The following is a 13,835-nucleotide window of genomic DNA, read 5'->3' as shown; positions in this document are numbered from 1 at the left end:
TTTCGTACCTCATATTTTACTGCTGCACAATAAACTCATTTCATTCATCTGCTAATGAAGGATTGCCCGTTATGAAATCTACAGGCATGTCAGCCCAGTCTTGTCATCTCTCCTGGTTGGCCTTAAGAGACGCTTGTGCTTGTGTGTGTGTGTGTGTGTGTTTGTGTGTGTGTGCGTGTTAGCATCTGTGTGAGGTAGTGTGTGCGCAAGCATGCCTCATATGTGCGTGCACATGCTCGTTTCTTTGGGGTCAAAAGGGTGGAGAGCAGGGGGCAACTCCCAGTGATAGCAAATGTTTGATAGGCTCTCGTTGCTGCCCCAGCATGATTTGATTGGCTGTCAGGTCCAGCAGTCAGAGCAGTGAGCAGGTAGAGGAGGGTCTTTGCTCAGCTCTGTTGCTAGGTTACAGGTATACCCAATAGATGTGGAGATATAGAGATAGAGTAGAGATAAGGATGGGGATGGGTGTGGATCTGAGCATGGATCTGTGCGAGTGTGAGGATGTGTCAGTGTGTGTGTGTGTGTGTGTGATCGTCAGCATCAGGGAGGGGTCGACAGGACTGAGGGTCAGCAGGGTGGAAGGAGGAGTGAGATAGAAGGGGAGCGACAACAAGTGAGCGATAGATACAGAGGGATTTCTTGAAAGTGAGAAGGAAAAAAGCAGATTTATGGCGTTTTATCACAGAGTCCTGTTCATACAGACAAACATCATTTATCCACATTCCAACAATCCAAACTGACAGCTTATCCAAACACTTGAAATGGATTGAATATGGAGGGATCTGAAAAAGCCAGAATCTTCTTGCTGTTTCATTTTGTTGTTTTTAAACACAAATGGCAACAGATGCATCATTTTGGGATGTTTGCACAATTCCCAGATGAACTCAAAGTGTGGCGTTTCTCCCACCGACTTCCTGAAAATGTACAGGTGAAGAGACGTAATTATGACCGGCCAGCAGATCCCAGGCCTGCGGTCGGTTTGTAATTCATTAAAGCGCTGTTGTATTAATCAGAGACTGTGCTCTAGACAACACTGCTCTGAGAACAGCTGTTCCGCTGCACTTAGATTGCAATCATAGAGCGGTCAGTCGCCACTAATCGGGGTCATTTATCAATCCGGAAGACCACACACACAAGTGTGAACACACCGAAATACACGCACGCACACACAGACACATACACACACTGATCGATGGCTGGGCTAGGCCGGTAAGAGGGATTGATGGGCGCTTGGCTGGTGCTCTGTGTGTGTTTGTGTGTGTGTGTGTGTGTTGGCATGAGCACAGTGAGGGTGGGGAGCACACAAAGGCAAAACATCTGTAAAGATTAACCTCCAGTTGATTAAAATGTGTGTCAGTCTTGTCACAGTCTAGTTTGGCTGCACAATAAATCGCATACCTTCATCAGCGTATACGGACACTTGTTATGTAAGAGACAAGTTAGCATGCTTAGCTAACGCAACTCTTTAGTAGACTGTACAAACGCCTACAGCTGCTTCCCAGTAAAAGCCTCCTAGTGACCAGTAGCAGGTCTGCACGATGCGTTGTCTTTGTGCAAACATCGTGGGTGTGCATGGTATTATTTTGTTTGTCTGCATGTGTTTTAGCAAATTATTTAAATACTTGCAGAACCAGGAATCCAGAAGAATTCAAACCCCAGTTTTCTGTAAATGTGTAAATGTGTCTGTTCATGTCCTGCATGAACAGACACAACCACTTAAAATATCCCCTTAAAGCTGCAAAGTGAATGCATCATTTTATTTAGCTGGAGTTTGTTCCAGCAGTTTTATTATGGAGATCATCTTATTCCCCAATTTACACAAGGTAAAATTAGGATTTCAAAGGCTTAAACAAACATTTCCTCAGAGATCGCCTTTGGTGCACTGCCCCAGGGCCTGTTTGGAGTTTTGTGCTTTCCTTAATGGCACTTTGGCATTGTTGGGGATGCTGTAAATGTAACACAATACCAGCCACTCTGAACCTTCCTCTGGGGCTGGAGTAGGTTTGATCCAACACTATATCAGCTTGATGCCATACAGCCTCTGGCCGTCTGCAGCACACTGCCACCCTCTTTAGAAAGTACAGGCCCTGTGCTAATACCTGAGCATCACAGTGAAAAGACAACAGTAGAGACCAAGTGTGGATGCTTCTGATGATTAGATCTTGTAAACACTTGTCCTGACTCCTCAATGCTGGTCAGGCCAAGAACATTTGGCTGTCTGGGAAAGCTGTCAGACTGCTGAGAGAAAAAACAACGAAAGGGTGAGACAGAGGGAGGAGAGAGATGAACAACGGGGGAGGAGGAGGAGTGGGAGGAGGACCTTTGCTTTATTTCAGTGTGAGCTGATTATGGAGTAAATGATGCTCTCTAATTTGTAAAATCTCTCCTATATTTTTCCTTTCTCTCTCTGTCTGTTGACCCACAATTCATTTCAGCCGTTTCCCTCAAACCTTCCTTGTTTTTACTGCTTTTCGTTTGTCTCAAATTTTCTCCGCTTGCTAATTCTCATCCTTCTCTTTCACTGGTATATCTTATTCTTATTCTGTTGGCACATTTCACTGGTATATTTTATTGTTTATTGTTTAGTATATTTTTATTGCCCTATAATATATTTTCATTTTGGTATATTTTTAATTGCATTTACGAATATTTTTATTGCATGTTGGTTTATTTTATTGTAGTTATCTTAATTTTATTCTTTCTAATCTTTCTTATCTTTCTTATTATCTTGTTTCTAACATCGGGGTTGCAATGCAAATTTCATTGACATGTCATGCTCAATGACGATAAAGAAATCTTGAATCTTGAATCAAACTGTCTCTTTCTCACCTGCCACTTCCTCTTCCCATCACCTCTTCCTGGCCGGTTGTCACACATTTCCGCTGCTTTACCTCCTCTGCTTGTTCCGTCTCTGTTTTCTCTCCTTTTTCTTTCCTCATACTGCTGATTCATAATCTCTGTTTGGACAGAAAACAGAGGGATGGAGCTTCTGTCCTGATGAATAACAACAGGAATGGGGAGAGAGAGAAAGTGAGAATGGGACACTGAGGCAGCCTCCTTTGCAAACTGTCTGTCTGGCTGGCACTCGGTCTCTCGGTCTATCTGCCAGACTGTCAGCAACTGTGTGTTTCTGTCTGTGTCAACGCTCTCGCCCTGAACCAAAATTTCCACAGATCATGCGGTCAGGCTAACCAGGTTCAGCTTACTCCTGCTATTCTTAGACCCGTGCCATCCAGAGTCTGTTTAAATAATACGCCCCGTGCTCGGCCGTCTTTTGTCTGTCTCCTTTTCCCAACACCTGGCCCCCGTCTTCACTCTCACACATTTAGAGTGCCTCCACCACTTAGCGTTATGAGAAACGGAAAGAGATGGGGTAAGAGAGGATGGCATACTAATGGAATTGTGAGATAAAAACGAGGGAGAAACACAAAGAGCGATGGAAAAAGAAAAGAGAGCGGTGGAGTAGGAGATTATGTGGCAGGCAGGGAGGGAAAGGAGATGACGGAAAGTGCAAATCTGGAGAGGAACACGGGGGCGGAAACAGAGGACAGACCGACCAAAGTGCACGAGTGGGGGTCTGACTCAGAAAAGGGGGAAGATGTTCCTGGAGATAACAGACGAAAGCTTCAGAGCAGCGTTGTGGGGGAACCCAGAGGGCCTTTCCTGTTTACTCAAGTCCCCCCCTCTTCCTTTCACTGCTGCTTTTTTTTAGCCAGTGCTTTTCTTTTAGGGGTTGCAGACGGTTGACGTGTACAGGCCGGACTGGAGGGCTAAAACCCTAAATGACCCAGAGTGTGTGTGTGTGTGTGTGTGTGAGAGAGAGAGAGTTTGTAGTTTGGCTGACATACTGTGATCAAAAATGTAGGTCAAAGATGAACAATTTGCAAATGAGGTGGAGAAAGCAGGGAAAGAGAAATAGAGGGTGAGTGGGACACAACTACCATGCGTGTGTGTGTTTGTGTGTATGTGTATGTGTGTGTGAGGTCGTGTAGGTGTGTGTTTACAGATTTTTTTTTCTCAATGACCATTTTTAGAGACCACTCTACGTGATGAGCTGAGCTGGGTGACAGGGACGGAGCTGCGTCACTAAGTCCTGCAAGGCTTAACTCACACTGGCATCTGGCTTGCACACACACACACACACACACACGACCTGAGTCCTGACCACTGTCTGTGAGCATGCACGTGTGTGTGTGAGTGTGTTTGAGCAACCGACTGAGGACATAAGTATGAGAAGGTTTAAGTATGACGAGGCCTCCCTCCTTTCATGTATTTTGTTTGCTGCGTTTATTCCCCTCATCCTCTTTGCATATCCCTGTTTAACATAATTGGGCAATCGCATCGCTCTTCAGGACACTAAGCAAATAATTAATTTCACTTAATGAATCTGTCTTAATGCTGAACCTTAATTGCAGCTTTCTCCCTCCTCACGCTCCTGCTGCTCTCCACCTTTCCTCCTGCGAGAGGCAGAGAGGAAAGGTTCGCCAGGGGTCATTTTGTCTTATATATGTAGCTTCCCTAAATGTATTGAAAGGCTCTGCTTCATGCAGCCTACATAGATTTCAGATAAATCTACATTTTTACCACAGCTGTATTCATAATCCAAACTTGGCAATCTTAGAGCTTGTCGGGGGTGCATAAAGGTACAATTTTCCGCCGATGCGATTAAACAAAATGCTATTAATATTTACGGTGACGTGTCCTCTTAATCTCTCTCTCTGAAGTGTGTCTAATTTTTCAAATCAGTCGTACTATTGTACGAGCCCGATTCTCTTATGACTCAAAGGGTGAATGAATTGGTGGGTTACACAGTACGAGTGAGTCACTATCAAAGCTATATTTGTGCGCGGATGTGTGTTTGTGTTTGTGCTCGTGTGTGACTGTGTCTGCCCTGCCTGCCTGTGGATGCAACTGTGTAACTGTGTGTGAAGTTAGCCAGCAGTCGCAGGGTTATGAATCAGATCAAACACACACACACAGTGACACCAGATCAAACACGCACACACACACGCGCGCGCTGCCAGTGGTGGACTGAGCTGAAGGGCCCCGACTGGGTGTGACTTTGATCCTCACCACAACATCCGCTCTTCCACTCCAACGCTGCTTTTCTGCCACTCGTCTGTCTCACGTGCCCCTCAGGACACTTACCCAGGACTCAAGTTACTCCTTTCAGATCCTCAAACAGAGCTCGGCGTTCCTTCGAGCACAGAGGATCCTCCTGTTGTAACTGGACACTCAGTGTGTAGGATCCGGATTTGGAGCCTGTGCAGGTCTCAGAGGGAGGGGTTGTGGTTAGTGTCACCATCTCAATGGCCATGAGAGTAATAATAACTCAGTTATAGCTGCTGAGGTGTGAGCATGTATGTGTGTGTGCTTTTTTATGATAAGCCAGATGTGAATATTTGCTGGCAGTTGCAAAATGTGCTACCGTTTTCTTTAATCTCTGAGATAAATTACTGGGAATTTGAATCATTATTCCTCTCACGAAGGAGATTTATTCAAGGAAGTGTTTAAATTGATTGAAATCTAACCTGGAATAGATCTGACAGCCCACCAGTAAGACATCCATAGACGGTATAAATAGTGGACAGAGCTTCCGGGTCTGAAAAATGAAGCCAATGCTGAAGTGCCTTAAACCTGCATTCTCTCTAATGGCCAGCAGGGGAGGCCACTCGAAGTTAACAGCTGTGGTGGTGCGTGGTGTTAAAGCAGCAAGCGGATTTGTAGCTGCGCCTTTTTCTCTCAGTCCCGCCCTCCTGTTAGTTTCGTCTTGGATCTGTAGTATTCTTTAACTATATACTATACATACTCAATTCCATACTATCTTGGAGCCTTTATGCTCGAAAGCGTTGTGCCACCTTCATGATCAATGTGACAAGTAGCAACGTTTAGTCGTGGAAGCGCGAGACGATAATATAGACTCACTGCGCCTGTGTGAATGACAGAATGACGGTCTTCTTCATGGCAGTATTACAGGCTAAAATGGTGTAAACTGTCCACACAGCAAGGTCTGTTTATTATTCTGACATCTTTGTAACTGTGATCTGTCTACTGGCATCATTTTGGCATCATCAGCATTTAATGCAGAAACCAGGCCATACTTATAGACATAATGTATTGCCTCGACTTAATGCGAATGGGCAGATGAGGTGGAGACTAGGAGACACAAACCAAGAAGCATGAAAATATATGATAGAAATCTATATGAACTTGATGCTGCACTGTTAACCTTTGCAGCCAGATGTACAGTGATACTTCCTGCGTGTGATGTGAAAGTCCTTTATAATTTGCGACGCTGATGATAAGATGTAGGGAGCAACTGTGTCGGATTTAAGTGTCTCATGAGGGGAGTGGAGCTAATAAGCTAAATTTCAACACGTCAAACCTAATAAAGCTAATAAAACATCTTCAGGCTCATCACCCAAAGCGGCAAAGTGAATTTATTGTAATAAGAAACCAGCAACTAGCAAGACAGCTGATGCCACAACAGTCCCTGAACATGCAGGCTGTTGAGTGATAATGTTAAAGGTATGGCAATTACTGTACAGAACAAACGGCAAACAATTTATAGCAATAAATGAACACTAACTTGATCACACGACATCTCAAGAGCTGTACACAAAAAGATGTGACACAGCCAGGATTCTAAAAAAAATGGGACTTGTTAATCATTTTTGACATAAATTCAATTGATTACAAAGTTCAGCAGTGCAAAGACAATATATATTTAATGTTTGACCTCATCAACTTCATTGAGTTTTTGTCAATATCTGCTTATTCTGAATTTGATGCAGCAACATGTTTCTAACAAGTTGAGACAGGAGCAACAAAAGACTGGGAAAGTTGTGGAACGCTCCAAAAACACCTGTTTGGATCATTCCACAGGCAAACAGGTTGATTGGTAACAAGTGATAGTATCATGATTGGGTATGAAAGGAGCATCCTGGAAAGGCTCATTGTAGATGTTTTGAAATAATGTTGTGGCACATGGGAGAATGTGAAAGCTCACTGCATCGACTGTTTTGTTTTGGGAACCAATCACAGATCACATTAAAGTGAGTGTTTTACCATCAGTTAGGGATGTAACTAAGTAACACATCCTTTGGATATGATCAATTAGCGTGCCTTGATCAGATGCAAACAACATTTTTTTTCCCATCACCCTTAAATATCACACCGCTACTATCAAAACACCTGGAAACACACAGATGTCATACACTCACAACGCTGGAATCGGTGGAACCATCGAGGACACATTTCCAGAAATCAGTTAAGAAATTATATAAACAGGCATCTCACAAGTCATAAGATTTTCTACACTATTAAAAGTAATCCAGCTGATCTTTGTTTTTTAAAGTGTGATATTCAGTCGTTCTGCAAGATTCATCTTCAGTTTCATCAGTTTTCACCATGTACAGTATTTGTTTGGCAGTGTGGGATAAAGCTCGAGTGATGCTGCCCAGGTGTCGTTAACTCGGTGCCCGGAGCTGTGAAGATCTCGTCTGACTTGACAGCAGACAGGAAAATAACGAGCTGCAGTTAGAGCCTGTCTTACAAGTGTTTGCAAAATGTCTAAGAGAACTTTTACACAGCTTATCCAGCGGTTTGATTTAATTTAGATATTCATTTGATTAATTTAGGTACATATATGTTATCTGGTCCATCATGGTATATCTGTCACCCTGTCTTTGAATAACCCACCCAGTGTTGGCACATGAAGGCAGGTGGTGTGCTGCCGATGAATCTGAGTTTTTCTCGGTTGTTCTGGACACAGTGTTTGGACAAGCCTCCCTGTAATCCCCTCGACTACGACTTGGCTGCTCCTGGTTTAGAGGAGATGAAGACAATGCTTCTCACCATGTGCGCACACTCTTTGATGCTTTATTCACTTCGGCTTTTCAAAGGACGTGTCCGGTTCTTCGGCTCCATCACACCTTCCCCCCTCTCTAACACCCCGCCCCCACCGTGCCGTCTCTGATCGATCCGACCGTGTCTCCCAGTCCCACATGTCATCTTTTTTCTTTGACACAGCTCTCCTCTCCCCACTGCTTGGTATTCTGGAGTGGGAACGCATGCACCATCGCAGATCCATCAGCTCCGATCGGAATGCCGCACCACGGCTCGGAGAGATGGAGGGATGAGGAGCGAGAGAGAGAGAGAGGAGGAGAGAGAGAGAGAGAGAGAGAGATAGAGAGAGGCCAGGTCAGTGGCTTGTCGACATCCTTCCGGGACCAAACCCTCAAACTGACAGGGCGAATGAGAGAGGAATGGGAGAGGACAAGAGTAAAGGCAAGAAAAACAGCTCCTTTTTATTTCTGAGGGGCCACTTTTGTTAATATCCATCTCTTTTCAAAACAGCCTCTCTGAGGAATTCAGTGCGCATACAAGTTATTATACCCCATTTCCTTCAGAGCTCAAAGGATTCAATAAGTAGTATGTGTCTACAAAAGAATGGATTTTGATTCTAGGTGCTTTCATAAATGAAAACTGCTCTCATATATGTTATAATCAGGCTCCATTAACTTCACTGTGCAGCAGATGATGGAGACATCATGGATACAGAGGCGGCCAGTGAAATGAACGTCTGCAACGGCCTGACTTCACAGCGCGCCTCTGAGAGAGTCATAGGGATAATGCACAGCACGTACTTTCTGTGTCTGTTTTCATATATTCATGTGAAGTCAAGTCGGTTTTATTTCTGTAGAACGGTGGCTGAGGCAGCTCAGCTCACGGCAGCTGAAGAAAGAGCATGCAAACCGTCCAGACAGGAAGAGGAGGAAGGATTCCAGGACAGGCAGACAGACATGCAATAGGTGGAGCGTGTGCCTGGTAGAATCGACAAATACAATTACAATAAGAAAATAAAGAGCATCAAATGAATATTCAGTGTGGTAGGTGAAGGAGTTACCGCTCACTTTGACATCACTGCAGAGCAAGCACACCCCCAGAGGGGCAGTGATAACGACAGAGAGCCTGAGGCATTGACCCGGCCTCACAACTCCCCAGATCCCAATCCGAGCAGGATCCACAGAGACCACACCCGCCAACCCACAGAATGCAAAGGATCTGTTGGCAGAGGTGTCCACACTCTGGTGGGTCAGAGCTGTTTTGGGAGGTGGGGAGGCTACACAATATTAGGCGTGTCGGTGCTTTTCCGTCTATCCATGAAATACCCTATCTATAAAGTTTGAGAGCATGACTGTATATAGTACTTGTAGGCCTCCGTCTGTCGCCATGACATTCATGAGTTCAGGTTGTGGCTGTTGGATGTGATGTACATTTTACTAACCACAGATATGATTGGCTAATAGATTCAGCCATTTGTAGCTGGTCATCGTGCCCTAGGGTGGGATTTCTGACTGAGTGTCTGTCAGTGAAACTCTGTCCGGTCCACTTCCTCCTCAAACAGTCCCCTGTAACATTTACTGTACATCTTTTTATCATCAGCTCACTTTCCTCTCTTCAGCTCGCTCATCATCCCATCCTCCTCCTGTCAGAGCGAAGGGAGGCGCAGGCGAGCGCTGATCGTATCGATGTTGTCTCTCTTCTTCATTTATCGCCCTCTTTCTCTTTGCGCTATTCCTCTCCAAAGCCTCCCCCGTCCTCTCTGTGTGTTCTCCCCCATGGCTTTCCTCTACAGCAGTGCGTTGCCTTGGTAATTACCAGTTGTCTTAAACAGACAGATGGAATAAGAGAGAGTGACGGGCAATTTTCCCAGTGCCTGTTTTCCCCGTGTATGTGCACGCAACTCTTTCCTTGCGTGTGTGTTCTGTATGCACGCTTCTTTAGTTTTCGTCATCTCTTGCTCACCCCCCCTCCCCCGTCTCTCCCTGTGAGTTTGCCTTTGTGCACGGCTGATGTGTGTTTGTGTGAGTGTGTGCAGGCCGACGTGGGGAATTACCTGACAGAATGTGTTAGTTCAGGATGGGAATGGGACAGGCTCATCTCCTGCTGCTGTGTTGGCCAGGTGTCACTCCTGGGGGCCCCAGGAGGGATCGCTGCTGTCCCCTCCTCTTCTCTCTTCTCCCCGCATGCCCCAAACACAGCGCCGTAGTAAAAGACAAGAAACTCTGTGAACTCTCAGGGCAAGGGAGGACGTGAAGGGTGGATGGAAGAGAGAGTGAGAGGCAAAACAAGGGAGGAGCAGCTGGCTGTAATTCGGTTATATGAGGGACTGGCACGCATTAAAGTAATGTCAGAGTTCACCTGCACGCATTCATGTCATCCAATTAATTCTCTCTTTCAGGCCGGGATGATCAGGATGGAGCAAGAGGAGTTTTTTATCGAGCCGGTGGAGAGGGGCGACGGAGTTATAGAAGAGGAGGAGCGGGAGGGAGGAGGAGGAGGGAGGACGCACATCGTGTATCGGTCATCAGCCATAAAGAAAGTGCCCATCGGCAGCGAGGCGGCAGACTTCCACTCCAGAGGTCAGTCTGTGGCTCCCACGGTGCCACCCTCCACTTTCACACACCCTTCACTGGATGCTGCACCGTGCCCTGTTTTAACTCCATCTTCTCCAGCAGCCGCATACGTAAATTATTTAACGCCCCTGACTGCAAGCTAAGTCATCATTCGCCCTTAATTTTAAACCCACACAAGAATATTTCACCTGACTTTGAGTTGTCATTAACGTTCTCCGCAGCACATCCTGAAATAAACTAGCGTCTTAAAGAATTCCTCCCTCATACACGCCTGCTTATATAATCATATCAAACTATTGTATGCAAAGACAGTGAGTCACAGCGTGAGCATACCCTGCTGTCAAAAAGATTACACCTACTCACACTCAAACGCATCCTCCTGTCACTGCACGAATTTTCCAGTGGTTAAGGAGTGACATACGGAGACACACATTAGACTGGCAAGGTACGACCCTCTCTATCTTTTCTAGAATTACACGCCACCTTAACAGCTGGCATTCGCGCCTTTGGTTTCTTGCCGCGTCTGCCTCTGTTTCCCACCCTACAGATGAATTAAATGAACCAAAACAACAAGAAGAGCTATTATTTTAGAGGGAGCATGATACTTACAGTTTGACATATAGCATGTCAGCTCCAGGATCAGAGGGAGGGGAGACAAATATGTATTCAAATACTCAAGGTCTGAATATTGTCACAGGAGCAAAACTAGATATTCATTAGAAGAATTTCTCTATTCATCCGTCTTATCTAATATTACTCCCAAATCTTATTTTCTTTACAATTAAATGAAATAAAAAAACTGGCCTTTAATGCAGTAAAATGAGGTTGATGAACTTGCATCAAGGAATTGTCCTTGAATCAGTTTAATCAAGTGAATTCATCTCACTGCGTTTTTCACTTTATCTTTTAGGAGAACACAAAATAAATGGAAGTTTTGATCAATTTTGAAGTGCATATATTTCTGATTTTATGAAACCGGAAGGGACAAAAGCATCAAAGTCTCTGTAACTGTACAATTCTCAGTCAAATGTTTCACCTTCAAAGGCATCAAATTATGCTGCCGTCTTTCAGTGACTCTCCACAATACGATAACCACGTGAGAAAGCCCAGAAACACATGTTTCAATCTTTTATTATCTGGGCAGAGCATTTAGCGTGAATGAACAATAAGAATGTGGAAGAGACATGTCACAGCATGGAGTGCAACACATGTGCTCCGCTCGGCCCGTCCTCACCAGAAAAACTGGCTGTTTGTGCCAGTATGTTATGACCACCCATGTTTACGTTCGCTGTGAGGCTGCGGCCTCTAGTGGCCGTAGCAATTATGACTGGAGCAGCAGAGGAAGTCAGGTGATGTAGTAGAAAGAGCAAGAAAGTCTGCATATGGATGAGGTGGGGTCGATGCATCGGTCAAACAAAGACAGGCCTTTCATCCAGGAGACCACTGTTAGTGTCACTGTGTGAAACCCAAGCCAAGGTTGACGGATTTTAACTTTTGTAACATGCTTATGTCATGTACGTAACAGGTACGGACAAAACAATTAGCTTTGTTGCCCAAACCAAACTGAGTGGGTTTGTTTCCTAATTGTACCCAAGTAGTTTTGATGCCTAAACTTAACCCAACCACATCGAAGATCGGGCACACCTGGAGCTGGTTCTCTCCAATGGTCATACGTGTTGTTTCGGGAATCAACGTTCATTCAGGTATGAGGACGTGTTGGATCTTCTACAACACCTAATAAGTTTAACAAAAGAGCAAAACTTGTGCTTTCATTCAACAGATGCTTGTAGTTAGTCTATTTAGACACTTAAATAAAAATAGTGGTTATAGAAATTTTGCACTCACTTAAGAAATTATGACATAGACGTTGTCCATATATCGGCTCATAGCAGAAAACCTGGGGCATACGATGCTTTCAGTATCTGCTGTAAGACTCGCATATCAGACACACTATTGCTTTTTCTTTTGACAAATAATATGAAGTTGTGAGAAATAACACTTGCTGCTCCTTAGGCCTAAAATGTATACAATGAAGTTTTCCAAAAGTTGTTATTTTTGCTAATTACACTGAAATTATGGCAAATTACATTATCATCGTCTACTTGATTTTTTAAAACATTTTGGGAATGTGAGGTTTTTGAAAATGTGCCACAAAACAGAAAGAAAAAGCAAAGAAAGAAAGAAAATAGTATTTTCAGTATTGTCGGCTGTACTGTCAGGGGTTTAAGTACTTGGCTTGCATGGGAAGAATATTACTGCGATGCATGCCTCAGGCTCGTGTCAGTAGAAGTGGCTGCCCAATCGCCCTGATTGATCTGATGCCTACAAGTCAATCAATTGTGACCCCGACCAGTGCAAGAGTCTGCATCTCTGCTAATCACCAAAGCAAAACTATTCTCACAGAATCAAGTCTCCCGTGTTGTGCAGGAGCGAGTCGAGGCGCTTTATAACGAGTGTATCGCAATAGATGTGATCTGTGTCTTCCTATTCTGAGCAGTTGACTCGAGAATGTCTAATAATATACAGAGAGAGAGAGAGTTTCCATAGGAACACCCAGGGAGGACAGACTGCGTTAGAGTAACACAGATCTGCTCCCACTGTTACTGATACCTGGCAGTACATGCACGTACACACACACACACATGCACGCACGCACACGAGCACTAGCATGCACACCCTGAAAAAACCTATACAGAGAGTCACACACACACACAGATAGAGGATGCAACCACACGTGGCTTACACAACTCCCTTGATCATACATTTACACTTCTGAACACACATACGTGCACACAGACACTCAGACACACACAACACGTCTCACTGCTCCTTGCTGCCTTTGAATCTTTCTTTCTAATGAAGAGTGGGGTGCAGATCAATAGCGTAGGATAGAACAGGCCACAGTTTGTGTGTGTCGGTGTACGTGCGTGCATGTATGGCGTGGGCATGAGTTCTGTGGTCGTCTGGCTTTGAGTGCTGGGATTTTCAAGGCTAAGCAGACAGACAGACTGACAGACAGACAGACAAGCAGGCATGTGCTGCTCCCAGTAGCATTTGATGTGGATCTCTCTCGCTCTCTCTCTTTTTGTTTTTCTTGTCTTTTTCCTTTTTATCTTCGCCTTAGCTATTCTAGACCACAACATTATGTAAACATAGGTTTACCTTCCAGTTGTTACACCACACCACTGTAATATCACAGCCGCATGGACACATAGGAAGCACACTGTAGCTCCTATTGCCTTTTCCCCGCATTTTCCTCTCCTCTTCAACTCCCTCATAATTTCTTTCTCAGACAATCACACCACCTTGTAGAGCAATCAGGAATATTAGCGCATTAATTAATAATCAATCAATCATTTCTGGAGATCGCCTTCGCCAAGCCTACTTAATTCACAGCCAGTTATTGAATGTTGG

General features: G+C 44.6%; 1 protein-coding gene across 1 annotated transcript in view; it reads left to right on the top strand.

Annotated features, from left to right (window-relative positions):
- Positions 1 to 13,835, top strand: part of adamts2a (ADAM metallopeptidase with thrombospondin type 1 motif, 2a) — a 108,039-nt gene that overhangs the window by 38,531 nt on the left and 55,673 nt on the right. The window contains exon 3 of the mRNA XM_041944772.1: positions 10,247 to 10,427. Within this exon, the coding sequence (XP_041800706.1) occupies positions 10,247 to 10,427 (181 nt within the window). The remainder of the gene's footprint in view (positions 1 to 10,246; positions 10,428 to 13,835) is intronic.

The sequence above is a fragment of the Chelmon rostratus genome, chromosome 9 (assembly GCF_017976325.1).
Source record: "Chelmon rostratus isolate fCheRos1 chromosome 9, fCheRos1.pri, whole genome shotgun sequence".
In the NCBI taxonomy this organism is placed as follows: domain Eukaryota; kingdom Metazoa; phylum Chordata; class Actinopteri; order Chaetodontiformes; family Chaetodontidae; genus Chelmon; species Chelmon rostratus.
The sequence above is the reverse complement of the archived record's forward strand: the minus strand, read 5'-3'. Positions and strand labels throughout refer to the sequence as shown.